Below are 18,323 nucleotides of genomic sequence, written 5' to 3'. Positions count from 1 at the left end.
AATGCCTAGAGTATACAATGATAGTGACTAAATGTACAAATTAAAAAATGTTTTTTTGCATAAGGAAGAACAAAGGAATGTCAATATTGCAGGGTGCTGAAAATAGATGGTCATTCGTAATTTAAAACTTCAACTTCTGTGTGAGACTAAAGCAAAAAATGTTTATTTGGTACAAAATTTATATTTTGACTAGTGCATTTTCTAATACAGATTAATTGAACACCATAAGTGCATGGATCCTTGAATAAGCCATGAGATTTTGTTGGTTTGTCCAGTGTGATGTCCCAATAAATCCCAGAGCAATTTGAACAGTGAATAAAGAAGTATTTGCAAATTCCCCTTGGGGGAATGGGGAGAAAGGGGGAAAATTCAACTTCTCCATTTGGAGAATCACTGATATTCTTACAAGCAGTGGGAACAACCAAATCAATAGGTCAAACCCTCAGTCTTGGGGTTTATTCATATGCAACTTATCCCTGCAAAATAGGCTAAGCCTACTTAAAATTAGACCTAACAATCACCCCCAGAGAACCTCTTTTGTTGCTCATATTTGTCCTATCTTTCTCTTAGCCAACATGGTAAGCCAACTCACTGTCCTCTCACTCTCTAAATAGGACATGACTTCCAGGGGTGTAATCCTCCCTAGCAATGTGGGACAGAAATCCTAGAATGAATTTGGACTCAGCATCAAGGGATTGAGAGAACCTTCTCAACCAAAAGGGGGAAGAGAGAAATGAGACAAAGTAAAGTGTCAGAGGCTGAGAGATTTCAAACAGAGTTGAGAGACTATCCTGGAGGTTATTCTTATGCATTGTACAGATATTACCTTTTTAGTTTAAGGTGTATTAGAAGGGCTAAAAGGAAGTGCCTGAAACCATAGAGCTGCATTCCAGTCGCCATGTTTCTTGAAGGTGATTGTACAATGATATAGCTTTCACAGTGTGACTATATGATTGTGAAAACCTTGTGTCTGATGCTCCTTTTTCTATGGTATGGACAGGTGAGTAAAAAATATGGTTTAAAAATAAATATATAATAATGGAACAAGTGTTAAAATAAATTGAGTAGATTAAAATACTAGTGATCAATGAAAAGGAGTGGTAAGGGATATAGGAAAAAATAGGGGAAACAAAGGTTGAAATATATTGGGTAGAAAGAAATACTAGCAGTCAATGAGAGAGAGGGGTAATGTGTATGGTATGTATGAATTTTTTTCTTTTTTCTTTTCTTTATTTTTCTGGAGTGATGCAAATCTAAAAAATGACCATGATGATGGATATACAATTATGTAATGATATTGTGAGTCACTGATTATATATCAAGAATGGAATGTTCATGTTAGTAATGTTTGTGCTTGTATGTTGTTACCTTTTAAATAAAAATAAAATAAAATAAATGTATTGGCCTTTAACATATAAAGATGTAATAGATATGCAAATAATAGCATGACGATGAATCAATATTGTATCAAAGTGTCTAACTTTAATGGAATTTGGTTAAAATCAACTGTTTTAATTTAAGTTGCATATTGTTATGGCTAGAACAATACTTAAACATATAATCCAATATTATGATTAAAATCTGACAATAGAGTTAAAATATTATATTAGGTCATGTGTAATTTAGATTAAAGAAAGCATAAGAGAAGTAGTATAGGATCTTAAACTATATGAGATATATAGAAAATAAATAACAAAATGAAATATATAAATTTAATCATATTAGTATTTATGCTAACTGTAGATGAATTAAAAAGTCTAATCAAAATGCAGACACTAACAAACTAGATACCAAAACAGATCCAAATACATGCTGTGTATGAAAGAGACACAATATATTCAGAGTCAAAAATAAGATTAAAGTTAAAGGATGAAAAATTATATATCATGCAAGTAAAAATCAAGGAGAGTAGAAGTAATTATACTTATAAGGGACAAAATAGATTTCATGCAATGTGACCAGAGACAATGTGGTGTACTTGATAATGATGAAAGAGCCAATTCATCAATATAATACTACCATTACCAATTCACAATATATATGCAGTGAGCAATGGAACCTCAAAATACGTAAGCAAAAAAGGACAAAATTGAAGGTGAAAATGTGCAATTTAGGGTTAGTACTTAGAGACATCAATACTCCCTTTCAGTAACAGAACAACTAGAAATCACCAAGGATATAGAGCATAAAGTTTGGAAAGGATGAAGAAAATCTGTTTTTGTTCATAGACACTTGATGCTTCCTATAGATGTGTCTAACAATTTTATAAAAATATGCAAAATTAGTAAATTTATCAAGGTTGAGGGGGAAAATTTGACATCCAAAATTTGTATGTATTACTCCAAATCAGCAGTTAATAAACAGAAAATGTAATTAAGAAAGCAATTCCTTTCACAAAAAAATCAAACCAGATAAAATACTTAGAAATTTAGCAAAAATTGCAAAACATATACACTGAATACTACAAAACCTTGCCAAAAGAAATTAAAGCTCTCTATAATGGGAGATATGTCATGAACAAGGATTAGGAGACTCAAAATTTGTAAGATAGCAATTTGCCACAAATTAATCTATAGTTTCAATGCAGTCACTTTCAAAATCCCAGCAGATTTTTGTAGATACTGTCAAACTGATTCTAAAATTCATGTGGAAATTCAGTGGCTGAACTAGAATGGTCATAATATTTTTAAATGAAGAAGTAAGAGGGAGAGCTCATGCAACCTGATTGCAAAGCTTACTAATAAACTTGTGCTCATTTCAATCTGTTATGAATTCCACAAAAGACCTTGTTCTTTTAATCCAATCTTGGGAGCAGACCTATTGAAGGTAGGAGATTTTTTTAAGCTATTTCAATTGAGATATGAACCAGCCCATTCAAAGTGGGTCTTAATCCTTTACTGGAGCCCTTTATGAGAAGATAAAAGACAGAAGTTTGGAGAGAGAAAAATGCCCATAGAAGCTCCAGGAGAGAGCCACTTTGAAAACAGAACCTAGAAGACCAGCAGATATCATCATGTACCTTCTATGTGACAAAGGAACCTCAGATGCCAGCAGACATTCATCAGAAAAGGTATCTTCCTCTTGCTGCCTTAATTTTACATTCTCATGGCCTTGGAAATGTAAATTTGTAAACTAATAAATCACCATTGAAAAGCCAACACACTTCTGGTATATTGCATTCCTGGCAATTTTAGCAAACCAAAAGAAAACTTCATTAATTTAGATAGTGTATCATTGCCATAAGAATAGATATAAAGCCATGAAATAAAGCCATTTATTTTGAAACAGTTTGGGGAGAAAGATGCCAAGGCAATTTAGTGAGGAATTTTTGTCATCAATAATAAAAACCTTTGATTTTCAAAAGACAAAAGATTCTATATAGAAAATAAAAGAACAAGTCACAGAATGGGATGAAATACTTAAAAAGCACATGTCTGGTAAAGAACATGTATCCAGAATATATAAAGAACAATTGCAGCTCAACAAGAAAGAGACACATAATCCAATCACAAAATGGGCAAATGGACTTCCTGGAAGATGGCGGCTTAGTAAGACGCGCGGATCTTAGTTTCTTCTCCAGGACACCTACTAGGGGAGTAGAAACGATACAGAAAGCGCCCAAAGCCACAACAGAGATAAAAAAGACAGCGTACCCCATCCTGGAACGGCTGGCTGGCTGAGAGAAGCAGCTCGGGTGAGATCGCCGAGGCGCGCGGGCCTTACCGGGCAGGGTGGCAAGCGGCCGGAGTTACTCCCTTCCCCCTTCCCGGGCCGGCTGGGAGAATTGGAGAGGTGGTCCCCTGAAACCAAGGCGACTGGCGCCCACACCACGCGCAGCCCCCGGACCAACTGAGAGAATTGGATCGGAAACCCCCAGGCCGCGGAGAATGGTGACCCTGTGACTCCCGGGGAACGTGCACTCTCTCGGGCAGGCCGCTGCCGCTGGCGCCCTCCCGCCACGCGTGTTGCCCAGGGCCGACTAGGAAATTCAGACGGGCTCTTTCCCTGGCTGCGGCGACCAGCAACCCTCCCTGCGTTCGGACCCCGGGCCGACTCAAGCCGCTTCGGCTAGCGAACCCCCAGGACGGCGAGAGTTTTCCAAAGTTTAAGGTCCCACAGCACCTTTTACTGGTGGGACCACAGACAAACGTGTGCCACGAGCGCCACCTACTGGGCAGGATAAGAAAAACAGAACCCAGAGATTTCACAGAAAAATATTACAACCTTGCTGGGTCCAACACCAAGAGAAATCTGAATAAATGCCCAGACGCCAGCAGCAGAAGATAACTGTCCACGCTCAAAAGATTGAGAATATGGCTCAGTCAAAGGAACAAACCAATAGCTCAAATGAGACACAAGAGCTGAGACAACTAATGCTGAATATACGAACAGAAATGGAAAACCTCTTCAAAAATGAAATCGATAAATTGAGGGAGGACATGAAGAGGACATGGGCTGAACATAAAGAAGAAATAGAAAAACTGAAAAAACAAATCGCAGAACTTATGGAAGTGAAGGATAAAGTAGCAAACATAGAAAAAATAATGGATAGCTACAATGATAGATTTAAAGAGACAGAAGATAGAATTAGTGATTTGGAGGATGGAACATGTGAATTTCAAAAAGAAACAGAAACTATAGGGAAAAGAATGAAAAAATTTGAAAAGGGTATCAGGGAACTCAAGGACAATATGAACCGCACAAATATACGTGTTGTGGGTGTCCCAGAAGGAGAAGAGAAGGGAAAAGGAGGAGAAAAACTAATGGAAGAAATTTTCACTGAAAATTTCCCAACTCTTATGAAAGACCTAAAATTACAGATCCAAGAAGTGCAGCGCACCCCAAAGAGATTAGACCCAAATAGGCGTTCTCCAAGACACTTACTAGTTAGAATGTCAGAGGTCAAAGAGAAAGAGAAGATCTTGAAAGCAGCAAGAGAAAAACAATCCATTACATACAAGGGAAACCCAATAAGACTTTGTGTAGATTTCTCAGCAGAAACCATAGCTAGAAGACAGTGGGATGATATATTTAAAATACTAAAAGAGAAAAACTGCCAACCAAGACTCCTATATCCAGCAAAATTATCCTTCAAAAATGAGGGAGAAATTAAAACATTCTCAGACAAAAAGTCACTGAAAGAATTTGTGACCAAGAGACCAGCTCTGCAAGAAATACTAAAGGGAGCACTAGAGTCAGATACAAAAAGACAGAAGAGAGAGATATGGAAAAGAGTGTAGAAAGAAGGAAAATCAGATATGATATATATAATACAAAAGGCAAAATGTTAGAGGAAAATATTATCCAAACAGTAATAACACTAAATGTCAATGGACTGAATTCCCCAATCAAAAGACATAGATTGGCAGAATGGATTAAAAAACAGGATCCTTCTATATGCTGTCTACAGGAAACACATCTTAGACCCAAAGATAAACATAGGTTGAAAGTGAAAGGTTGGGAAAAGATATTTCATGCAAATAACAACCAGAAAAGAGCAGGAGTGGCTATACTAATATCCAACAAATTAGACTTCAAATGTAAAACAGTTAAAAGAGACAAAGAAGGACACTATATACCAATAAAAGGAACAATTAAACAAGAAGACATAACAATCATAAATATTTACGCACCGAATCAGAATGCCCCAAAATACGTGAGGAATATACTGCAAACACTGAAAAGGGAAATAGACTCATATACCATAATAGTTGGAGACTTCAACTCACCACTCTCATCAAGGGACAGAACATCTAGACAGAGGATCAACAAAGAAATAGAGAATCTGAATATTACTATAAATGAACTAGACTTAATAGACATTTATAGGACATTACATCCCACAACAGCAGGATACACCTTTTTCTCAAGTGCTCATGGATCATTCTCAAAGATAGACCATATGCTGGGTCACAAAGCAAGTCTTAACGAATTTAAAAAGATTGAAATCTTACACAACACTTTCTCGGACCATAAAGGAATGATGTTGGAAATCAATAATAGGCAGAGTGCCAGAAAATTCACAAATACGTGGAGGCTCAACAACACACTCCTAAACAACGACTGGGTCAAAGAAGAAATTGCAAGAGAAATTAGCAAATACCTCGAGGCGAATGAAAATGAAAACACAACATATCAAAACTTATGGGACGCAGCAAAGGCAGTGCTAAGAGGGAAATTTATTGCTCTAAATGCCTATATCAGAAAAGAAGAAAAGGCAAAAATTCAGGAATTAACTATCCATTTGGAAGAACTGGAGAAAGAACAGCAAGCTAACCCCAAAGCAAGCAAAAGGAAAGAAATAACAAAGATTAGAGCACAAATAAATGAAATTGAAAACATGAAAACAATAGAGAAAATCAATAAGGCCAGAAGTTGGTTCTATGAGAAAATAAATAAGATTGATGGGCCCTTAGCAAGATTGACAAAAAGAAGAAGAGAGAGGATGCAAATAAATAAGATCAGAAATGGAAGAGGAGACATAACTACTGACCTCACAGAAATAAAGGAGGTAATAACAGGATACTATGAACAACTTTATGCTAATAAATACAACAATTTAGAGGAAATGGACGGGTTCCTGGAAAGACATGAACAACCAACTTTGACTCAAGAAGACATAGATGACCTCAACAAACCAATCACAAGTAAAGAAATTGAATTAGTCATTCAAAAGCTTCCTAAAAAGAAAAGTCCAGGACCAGATGGCTTCACATGTGAATTCTACCAAACGTTCCAGAAAGAATTAGTACCAATTCTCTTCAAACTCTTCAAAAAAATCGAAGTGGAAGGAAAACTACCTAATTCATTCTATGAAGCCAACATCACCCTCATACCAAAACCAGGCAAAGATATTACAAAAAAAGAAAACTACAGACCAATCTCTCTAATGAATACAGATGCAAAAATCCTCAATAAAATTCTAGCAAATCGTATCCAACAACACATTAAAAGAATTATACATCATGACCAAGTAGGATTCATCCCAGGTATGCAAGGATGGTTCAACATAAGAAAATCAATTAATGTAATACACCATATCAACAAATCAAAGCAGAAAAATCACATGATCATCTCAATTGATGCAGAGAAGGCATTCGACAAGATTCAACATCCTTTCCTGTTGAAAACACTTCAAAAGATAGGAATACAAGGGAACTTCCTTAAAATGATAGAGGGAATATATGAAAAACCCACAGCTAATATCATCCTCAATGGGGAAAAATTGAAAACTTTCCCCCTAAGATCAGGAACAAGACAAGGATGTCCACTATCACCACTATTATTCAACATTGTGTTGGAGGTTCTAGCCAGAGCAATTAGACAAGAAAAAGAAATACAAGGCATCAAAATTGGAAAGGAAGAAGTAAAACTATCACTGTTTGCAGACGATATGATACTATACGTCGAAAACCTGGAAAAATCCACAACAAAACTACTAGAGCTAATAAATGAGTACAGCAAAGTAGCAGGTTACAAGATCAACATTCAAAAATCTGTAGCATTTCTATACACTAGTAATGAACAAGCTGAGGGGGAAATCAAGAAACGAATCCCATTTACAATTGCAACTAAAAGAATAAAATACCTAGGAATAAATTTAACTAAAGAGACAAAAAACCTATATAAAGAAAACTACAAAAAACTGCTAAAAGAAATCACAGAAGACCTAAATAGATGGAAGGGCATACCGTGTTCATGGATTGGAAGACTAAATATAGGTAAGATGTCAATCCTACCTAAATTGATTTACAGATTCAATGCAATACCAATCAAAATCCCAACAACTTATTTTTCAGAAATAGAAAAACCAATAAGCAAATTTATCTGGAAGGGCAGGGTGCCCCGAATTGCTAAAAACATCTTGAGGAAAAAAAACGAAGCTGGAGGTCTCGCGCTGCCTGACTTTAAGGCATATTATGAAGCCACAGTGGTCAAAACAGCATGGTATTGGCATAAAGATAGATATATCGACCAATGGAATCGAATAGAGTGCTCAGATATAGACCCTCTCATCTATGGACATTTGATCTTTGATAAGGCAGTCAAGCCAACTCACCTGGGACAGAGCAGTCTCTTCAGTAAATGGTGCCTAGAGAACTGGATATCCATATGCAAAAGAATGAAAGAAGACCCATCTCTCACACCCTATACAAAAGTTAACTCAAAATGGATCAAAGATCTAAACATTAGGTCTAAGACCATAAAACAGTTAGAGGAAAATGTAGGGAGATATCTTATGGATCTTACAACTGGAGGCGGTTTTATGGACCTTAAACCTAAAGCAAGAGCACTGAAGAAGGAAATAAATAAATGGGAACTCCTCAAAATTAAACACTTTTGTGCATCAAAGAACTTCATCAAGAAAGTAGAAAGACAGCCTTCACAATGGGAGACAATATTTGGAAATGATATATCAGATAAAGGTCTAGTATCCAGAATTTATAAAGAGATTGTTCATCTCAACAACAAAAAGACAGCCAACCCAATTACAAAATGGGAAAAAGACTTGAACAGACACCTCTCAGAAGAGGAAATACGGATGGCCAAGAGGCACATGAAGAGATGCTCAATGTCCCTGGCCATTAGAGAAATGCAAATCAAAACCACAATGAGATATCATCTCACACCCACCAGAATGGCCATTATCAACAAAACAGAAAATGACAAGTGCTGGAGAGGATGCGGAGAAAGAGGCACACTTATCCACTGTTGGTGGGAATGTCAAAGGGTGCAACCACTGTGGAAGGCAGTTTGGCGGTTCCTCAAAAAGCTGAATATAGAATTGCCATACGACCCAGCAATACCATTGCTAGGTATCTACTCAGAGGACTTAAGGGCAAAGACACAAACGGACATTTGCACACCAATGTTTATAGCAGCATTATTTACAATTGCAAAGAGATGGAAACAGCCAAAATCTCCATCAACAGAAGAGTGGCTAAACAAACTGTGGTATATACATACGATGGAATATTATGCAGCTTTAAGACAAGATAAACTTATGAACCATGTAATAACATGGATGGACCTAGAGAATATTATGCTGAGTGAATCCAGCCAAAAACTAAAGGACAAATACTGTATGGTCCCACTGATGTGAACGGACATTCGAGAATAAACTTGAAATATGTCATTGGTAACAGAGTTCAGCAGGAGTTAGAAACAGGGTAAGACAATGGGTAATTGAAGCTGAAGGGATACAGACTGTGCAACAGGACTAGATACAAAAACTCAAAAATGGACAGCACAATAATACCTAATTGTAAAGTAATCATGTTAAAACACTGAATGAAGCTGCATCTGAGCTATAGGTTTTTGTTTTGTTTTGTTTTGTTTTGTTTTGATTTTACTATTATTACTTTTATTTTTTTCTCTATATTAACATTCTATATCTTTTTCGGTTATGTTGCTAGTTCTTCTAAACCAATGCAAATGTACTAAGAAATGATGATCATGCGTCTATGTGATGATGTTAAGAATTAATGATTGCATGTGTAGAATGGTATGATCTCTAAATGTTGGGTTAATTTCTTTTTTTCCGTTAATTAAAAAAAAAAAAAAAGAGAAGGGATAATTGGAGATGAAGGGATACAGACTGTACAACGGGACTGGATATAAAAACTCAGAAATGGACAGCACAATACTACCCAATTGTAATGCAATTATGTTAAAACACTGAATGAAGCTGCATGTGAGGTATAGGTTTTTTGTTTTTGTTTTTTTTGTTTTTTTTTCTTTCTATTATTGTTTTAATTCTTATTCTGTTGTCTTTTTATTTCTTTTTCTAAATTGATGCAAATGTACTAAGAAATGATGAATATGCAACTATGTGATGTTATTAAGAATTACTGATTGTACATGTAGATTGGAATGATTTCTAATTGTTTTGTTAATTCTTTTTTTAATTAATAAAAAAAAACAAAAAAATGGGCAAATGATTTGAATAGATATTTTAACAAATATATATATATATATACAAATGACTAATAAGCATCTACAATTAATCTCATTACCATTAGGCACTAGGTAAATGCAAGTTAAAACCACATGTTGCCTATAAACACTCATTAGAATGGCTCTAATCAAAATGGCTGACTACAGTGAAATGTTGGTGAGGTTGTGAAGAAATTAGAGCCCTCACATATTGCTGGTGAAAATGAAGACTTTGAAAAACTTTTTGGCAGTTTTGTAAAAGGTTTAAGATAGGCTGACCAATCACCACAGTGATTTCAATCCTAAATATCAAGCAAAGAGAAATAAAGACATGTGTATACAAATGAGACACATATGCAAATGTATCTATGGGCCTTAAGTGATATTTAAGCTATGAATTCATAGAAAATAAAGCATAACATATTTTATCCTGTATCTTCTTCATGCATCCCATCCCTATTTTCTTGCTCATTCTCTCTCTCTCTTTCTTTTTTTGTATGCATGGGTCACATTTCATTCTTTTCCCAGGTAAGTATCACATTACTGCAGCACCATTTGTTGAATTTTTGTTTGTTTTCTCTTTATTTTTCTGCTTATTTGCTTGTTTTGGGAAGTGCATGAGCCAGAAATTGAACCCGAGTCTCCAAACAATAGGCTGATACCATCTAAAACAACTCTGTTAGCTGGGAAGGCAAGTGACTGGAGTCTGCTGGGGTCTTTGGCTTTGGGGCATCTTTGTCAACTGGGAAGGCATGTGGCGATGTCTGCTAGCTTTCTCTCCAGGTTTCTTCAACAGCTTTTCCTAGGGTGTTTTCTTTATGTATCTCCAAAGATCCCTGGCAGTGTGATCTCTGTTTGTTCTCTTGGCTTTTTCCAAAATGGTTCCCTCTTATAGGGCTCCAGCAAGCAACCTCACCTTGAATGAGTTACTACCTACAACTGGTGAGTTAAATCTCCATGGAAACAGTAAGAAAGATCCCATTCAACAATACTGAATGAGGATCAAATTACATGGCTTTTCTGGGTACATGACAGTTTCAAACCAGCACAATATAGACTTGATACAACTTATCATTAACCTTTGAGTGTTTCAACCTTCTCTCTCTATTTCAGGGTACAAATGAACGCAAACCTTTTCTGGTATTTCTTCACATATCAGGTACATGGCTGGTCTAGAAGCTCAAACACTTGTTGGTAAATTGATTTCAATGAATGATAATCATCATTCTCCTTCACTAGAAATGCTCAACATGGTTACGTTTACACATACAAGTTAATTTATTGACACATTGGATTGAGCCATCAATGCTTAAATTGAGAAGTAATTATTTTAACTTGAAAATTCATTGAAAAAGCTATGTTCAGTGTATAATAGTTAGGGCTGAATTTAACATTTTTCATTAGTTTTATTTGACAACATACAATTTAATGGTCTTCTAAGTACCACTTCTAAAATCTAAAAGTTACCATTTGAGGACCATTTTAATAGCTGATAAAATAATTTGTTTGTTGGGACAAATATTGTTCTTTATCACATGGTCAAACTTATTCCATATTTCAATTGAAGGTCAAGCTAGGAAATAATTTAACAAGGTCCAAAGTTGACTCTACTTATCAAATAATAAAAAAAATGGTTACAATTTTATAACATTCTGTAGCCAAACGTATGTTAAGACTGAAATATAATAAAACAAACTGTAAAATGGCAGTGAATGTGGGGCTGAAATAAAATGCTACGTATTAACTCAAACTCTCAATTATCATCAAGATAGCTTTCTCCTACATTTTCATTCTCAAGCCAGGAAAAAGAACAGATTGACATAAAACTACACTAAATATATCAATATTAAGGCAAACTCAAAGACACTCTGTTGCAATTTTCTATACTTCTGAGTCTAACTTTGTCTTGAATAATTATATTTTTTCTGATATAAATATTATGACAAAAGTTTTGATGTCTGTACCCAAAGAAGCAACTCAACACTGGAACCCACTTGTAAGTTAAAATGGTTCTATAGAATGTTAATTTGATTGACTACATATTTTTTCAGGTTTAGTTCTTTGATTACTTGTCAAAAATTGTCACTAAAATTCAATGTCATAATTACCTCTGGAGCTCATTAAATATAAGGGATCATTCATCTTTATCTGGTTATTCTATTTTTATGTTCAGGATATAGCCTGACCACCTGTATATAATCAAAGTTTCAGAATAGATACTGGTGAACACTCACTGATCAGGAAATAGAAAATTTGTAATCAAAATAAACTTTTTCCTTTTACCACATGAAGAACTTTCCTGAATATAGTCATTTACAAGTCTAAGAATACCACAATCCAACACATTTATTACACATAATAAACAAGACTGATACTTCAAGTAGAGATAAATGAAAATCTTCAAAATCTAATGAACCTATTAATCAAGTAATACACAACATGAAAACACTTTTACTTATGGTGTACCTTATATCTTTCATAAAAAGGCATAAATTCTATTAATTAGAATAAAATAATTTCCATTGTATTTTGGTTCCTAGAATTCAAAATTTAAATACCATTGGTTAAATTTTTCCATTAAAAAATATTGACAAGTTTAGGGTGGGCCACGGTGGCTCAGCAGGCAAGAATGCTTGCCTGCCATTCCAGAGGACCTGGGTTCAATTCCCAGTGCCTGCCCATGTAAAAATATATATATATATTGATAAGTTTAGTGAATTTTATTTGAATATACTTAGTCCAATTTAGTTAACTTAGTGGTAACAAGGAGTTTAGCAATCTGTTATTATAGTACTTTGCAATGTTATCATTAACTATTTCCAACTGTCCATAGACAGAAGGTAAGAAAGAAGACAAAGAATAAGATTGGTTTCTTTTTTCATCCATATTTTGTTGCACTATTCAAATTTACTTGATTTTTAAATGTATATCTCCCTCGACTACTAGAAATATTTATCACAAACTTGTTACCTTCTGTGTTAGTTAGATTCAGTTGTCAACTTGGCCAGGTGAGCATACCTAGTCTTGTTGCTACAGACATAAACCAGCGATACGTGAATCTCATCTGTTGCCAATTACATCTGCAGTCAGCTAGGAGGCGTGTCTGCTGCAATGAGTAATGTTTGACTTAATTGGCTGGTGCTTACATGAGAGATTGCAACATAGCACTTTTAGCAGCTCAGCATTCCTCATCTCGGCACTCGCAGCTCAGCCCAGGCCCTTGGAGATGGAGAAAGAAATCACCCCAGGGAAACTTGTTGGAACCCTGGGACCTGGAGAGAAGACCAGCAGAGGCCATCCTGTGCCTTCCACGTAAGAAAGAACCTCAGTGGAATGTTAGCTGTCTTTCCTCTGAAGAACCAACAAAATAAATCCCCTTTTATTAAAAGCCAATCCATCTCTGGTGTGTTGCATTCCAGCAGCTAGCAAACTAGAACACCTTCTTACTCCTGGACAGTGTTAGTGAATGCCCTACTTATTAGTCATACAACTTCAAGAACTTCATCTCATTTTTAAATTCAATTTTCCTCAAATTCTAGCTGCTTTTAATTCCCAGGCTTGCCTGTAACCTTATAATTTGGCTTACAGATAATCAGAAGAACTTCCTGAAAGTGCAACATATTACAGTGGCAAATAGTACAGCTCAAGAATCCAGTGTAGTATTTCTGGCATGTTATTTGGGCATGTTGATCACTTTGACTTTCTGTGGCATAATGGCAGCTTACCTCAACAATCTCTTCATTCATTAAAGGGTTCTAAAATTACATTGATTTAACAGAAGAACTTGAATTTTTCAGGAGTCTCTTTAAGGCAGTTTTCACATCTTTATTCCTCAGACTATCAATTAGGGGATTCAGCATGGGTATCACCAGGGTATAAAACAAGGAAGCCACTTTATCAGTGTCTAATGAATGGTTAGTTCGAGGTTGCAAATACATGGATAGCAGTGTCCCATAGAAAACTGTGACTGCCGTCACATGTGAACCACATGTGGAGAAGGCTTTTTTTCTTCCTTCAGATGAATGCATCTTTAGAATGGACAAGAAAGTGTTGATATAGGATACTGAAACCATAGTTATGGAGAAAAACAAATTTGTGGCTGAAAAAATAAAGACTACTGTTTCTGGGAAATATGCATCAGAGCAGGACAAGGCTAACAGAGGAACATTATCACAGTAGAAATGATTGATTACATTGGAAGAACAATAAGACACAGAGAATACACTTGATGAAACCACTATGGCTGTACAAAAGCTATAGAGGTATGTGAGAGATACAAGCAGGAAGCAGATCCTACAAGATATGACCATGATGTAGAGCAGGGTATTACAAATGGCCACATAGCAGTCATAGGCCATCACAACTAGCAGGAAAATCTCAGCCACAGTGAAAAGCAAGAAACCACCCAGTTGGGTGATGCATTCATAGCAGGAGGTGGTTTTCTTCTTTACCAAGAAATTAATCAACATTTTAGGGGCAACTATGTTTGAATTTCCAAGATTGATAATAGCCAAATGTTGGAGGAAAAAATACATAAGGATTTGAAGTTGAGAGTCAATGCTGGTAAGGATGATGATACACAGATTCCCTGCAATGTCAGCCCATAGATGACCAGGAATATCAGGAAGAGAGGAATTTGGAGCTCTGGACACTCTGAAATCCCTATGAGAATAAACTCAGCAACTCGTGTGAAATTTTCAGAGGCCATGTAAAAGTTTGGAAATTCATCTGTTTGGACAATAAAAGAGGTGGTTATTAACCCTCAGGAATTATTTTCTATGATTAATTTAGATGTCTAGGACAACTCCTAGACAACTAAATGAGATATCCCTAAATTATATAATATTCTAACTCATTTATTAAACTTTAGTCTTTATATTTGAAAAACTTTGCAATCATTTGGGAGATTGGATGTAATTCCGCATAAGGCAAGATTTTGGGAAAGTCTATTTCCTTACAATCTTATAAAATTATGACTGTTTTAATTTGCAAACAATGAAGCCATGGTTAATATCTTAAGTCTCTGGCACTGAGTGACAAATACTAGAGAAATCAAATATGGATCCATATGATTCTTAACCTGAGATTTCTTACTATATCTCATTAATAGATGATTCTACCCATAACTTGCTTCATTCTCTTTATTCATCTAGCTACAATTTAAATAAGCAATTCTGCCATTCATGTGTTACCTTTTCCCTTATTTTCCATTTATTTATACAGACAAGAATACAGGAAGATATATCTGCAAACTTATTTTTCAGATTACTTATTTTTCAGCTTAAAAAATGATATCTCTGAAATCTTATCATTTCTGTACTTCTTTCTCACTGTGATTTATTGTATTCTACTTCCTTTTCCTCTGTCATGATTTTTTTCTCTTCTTGCAATTCCCTATATTTTTCTACTGTTTTATTTTTAAACACTTTTTATTATAGAATTTCATATTGTTAATTTTTAAATTTATAAAATATATCTAGCCTTAATTTTCAATATTTTACTTGAAAACAATATTTTGAAATTTTAATAATAATAAACACCCTTATTTTACAGTGTTTCTATGACAATTTATATATGCATTTTCCAGAGTGAGGATGTTATAATAAAATGCCCAAATACTTTATTATATTTTTTATTTTAAAAATGGTTAACTGAATGTAACTAAATCATTTATAGTCCCTTACCTGAAAAACTGATGGCTCCGGTGGTTCCAAAGAAATCCTGTCTTTGTCTCTTATTTATAGACTTGAAGATAAGTTCCAGAGAGTCAAGAATATATCACCATAAATGCCTGAACTGTAAAAAGTCAGAGTTGTTTCCATTTTCTCTTCTTCTAGAAAGAACAGAAAGGAAAGAAAAATAGAAAACGATTCTGCAATAGGAAAAGCAAAAAATATAAAAAGAATCACAGAAATAAGACCAAAATAATTCCTGAAGCTATAGAGTATATGATTACTATTTGTTTCTTCCACCAAATATCATTCACTCTCTTGATTTCTTTGAATCATTCTCTTTATATATTTACCAAGTATTCATTGAATTCCCATTCTGTGCCAGTCAATGTCCAAGCTTCAGACAAATCACTTTCTCTCACCTCATGGATGTTTCATTCCAGAGATAAGAGATAAACAAAAATCTGGTAAAGAAACATATAAACAAGACACTTTCATATTGTGATAAGTTCAATAAGTGAATTAAAAAAGAATATACATCATTACATCCTGGGGAAAATGATTTTACATAATATATTGACAGCTTTTCTAGGAGGGTAACAGTTGGAATAAAACCTAAAGCATGAGAAGGACTTGCTATATAATAAATGTGACGAAGAACATTCTGGGATTCCAGGGAGGGTGCATTTCTTTCTTTAGCAAACTGAAGTTTTGTTGAATTTAAGTGGAGAAATAATGGAGGCATGTGTAACTGGCTGGGTCATGTGGGAACTTGAAAATTAGTAGAAACAGGTAATGTGGACCACGATAAATATTTGTATTTTTTTCTAAGTGAGTTATAAGACATTGAGAAGTTTTAAATGAGGTGCATTTAAATTTAAAAAAGATTTCACTAGCTATTTTGAAAGTGATGAATTTTAAAATTATAAAAGGGTAAAGGTAGGGCATGAGTGAGAGTAAAGAAATGAGTCAAGGCAGGATTCCTAGTGAGAGATAACGTTAGTTTGGATCAAAGTGAAGGAATTGGAGGTAGAGAGAAGGAATATTTGGCCAACATTTGGCAGCAGAAACAAGATGACTTCCTAAACAAAAGTTATGTAATGAATTATGTAAGACATACATGAAAGAATGGTAGATGGAGGGGAATTGCACACTTATGTTTGCTTTTTAAAATTAGGGAAATGGTCAAAACAATGTTTGGATATTAAAGTAAATTGCTAAAGTACTGTGGCTGACTGAATTGTGTACCCAAGTTTGTACATGTTTTTAGTCTTAGTCACCATTTTGTTGAGTGTGGGGATCTTACTGTAAATAAGCTATCTTCAAGATGTTACTTCGATTTAATTTAATCAGATTGGGCTTTAATCCAGATTACAGAGACAGAGAAAGCTACTTGGAGGAGAAGAAATCAGAAGTCATCAGAACTGGAGAAAGAAGGATAAGACATCGCCTGTTTATTCCCATGTGCCAAAAAATCCAGAGAACAAGGCTCACCAGCTGCCAGCCCCAGGACACCAGTCTTTGGGGAGAAAGCAATGTCTTACTGAGGTCTCAACTTTGGATTTCTTCTAGCCTCAAAACTGGAAGTCAATAAATTCCTATGTTTTTAAGACAACCTACTGCATGGTACTTGTTTTAACAGTCCAGTTGGGGCAAATCAATATGAAAATTTGAACACGCTAAGCCTTAGGTGCTTAAGAGACAGTTAAGTAATCATTTAGACAAGCTAATATTTAGTTCTGGAACACCGTGATATGATTATGATTCAGAGAGTTGAGAAATGTCAAGCTAGATGATACATTTATTTCAACTATGTCAAGTTTTTTTGTACTTGCTGTTGTGTTGTTTTGATTGTAATTTGTAACACAAAATACATAATATGCCCCTTAAATCTGCAGCTCTTTCCACTGAGGAGCAATCCGGTAGTTTTAAAATATTAGCATGCCCTTCTGTCCCAAAGCATCAGTACTTATTTCTGTGTCCCTTCTTAGGCATCTTTCTTATTTTGCCTTTCTTGTACTTGCAAGTTCTAATATTCTCCCTTCAGCCTTCATATTATCACTGTTTTCTCGCTTGGCAAAGTTTTCAACTATCAGCTGATATGAATGTTTCCAAATTATACTGTTCTCACTCTTTCTCCTGAAATCTCCTGAATATGTTGCTGGCTTGCTACTTTCATTTGAGAATGCAATAATAAAACATTTAAAAGCAGCATTTTAAATCACAGCCATAATATTTATCTAATTTCTACAAAACTCTACATTGGGTTATTTTCCAATTTCTATGAATTGTCTTTTCAAGGCTTTACTTTTTTCCATCCATGCATACCCCCATCTACTTTCTGTTGTTAATCCTTCATTAACAATTTCATTAGTTATTGTAAGGTTTTTTCTGGTCTCTATGTCTTAGTTCTCTCAGGTTGTTTGTAGGCAAATGGCTGTAACTAAAGCTGAGTACGTAAAATATACACTCTGAGCTATTTTTTAAGATAATTGAGTTATATTTTAGTCTCACTTTCAGTAGATGCCTAATTCAGATCCATATCACTTTTTTTGTCATGCTATCCTACCAGGCACACACTGGACAGAAATTTCCATTGTTGGTCTTCCATGTCTTTGCTTATACGATTCTCCTGGGACTACTTGATTTTGTGTGAGAGGTGGCATCTTACATGAAAGAAATTTGCCCACCAATTTGTAATAGTGACCCCAAGTG

General features: G+C 35.1%; 1 protein-coding gene and 1 long non-coding RNA gene across 2 annotated transcripts in view; one reads left to right on the top strand and one right to left on the bottom strand.

Annotated features, from left to right (window-relative positions):
* Positions 1-18,323, top strand: part of LOC143645974 (uncharacterized) — a 326,483-nt gene that overhangs the window by 129,357 nt on the left and 178,803 nt on the right. The window lies entirely within an intron of this gene.
* On the bottom strand, positions 13,698-14,644 carry LOC143645971 (olfactory receptor 8J1-like). The gene is given in 2 exon segments (XM_077115058.1): positions 13,698-14,530; positions 14,533-14,644. Coding segments are annotated over 2 exon segments (945 nt in total).

This window comes from Tamandua tetradactyla, chromosome 9, assembly GCF_023851605.1.
Source record: "Tamandua tetradactyla isolate mTamTet1 chromosome 9, mTamTet1.pri, whole genome shotgun sequence".
In the NCBI taxonomy this organism is placed as follows: Eukaryota; Metazoa; Chordata; class Mammalia; order Pilosa; family Myrmecophagidae; genus Tamandua; species Tamandua tetradactyla.
This window is presented reverse-complemented; position numbering and strand designations above follow the sequence as displayed.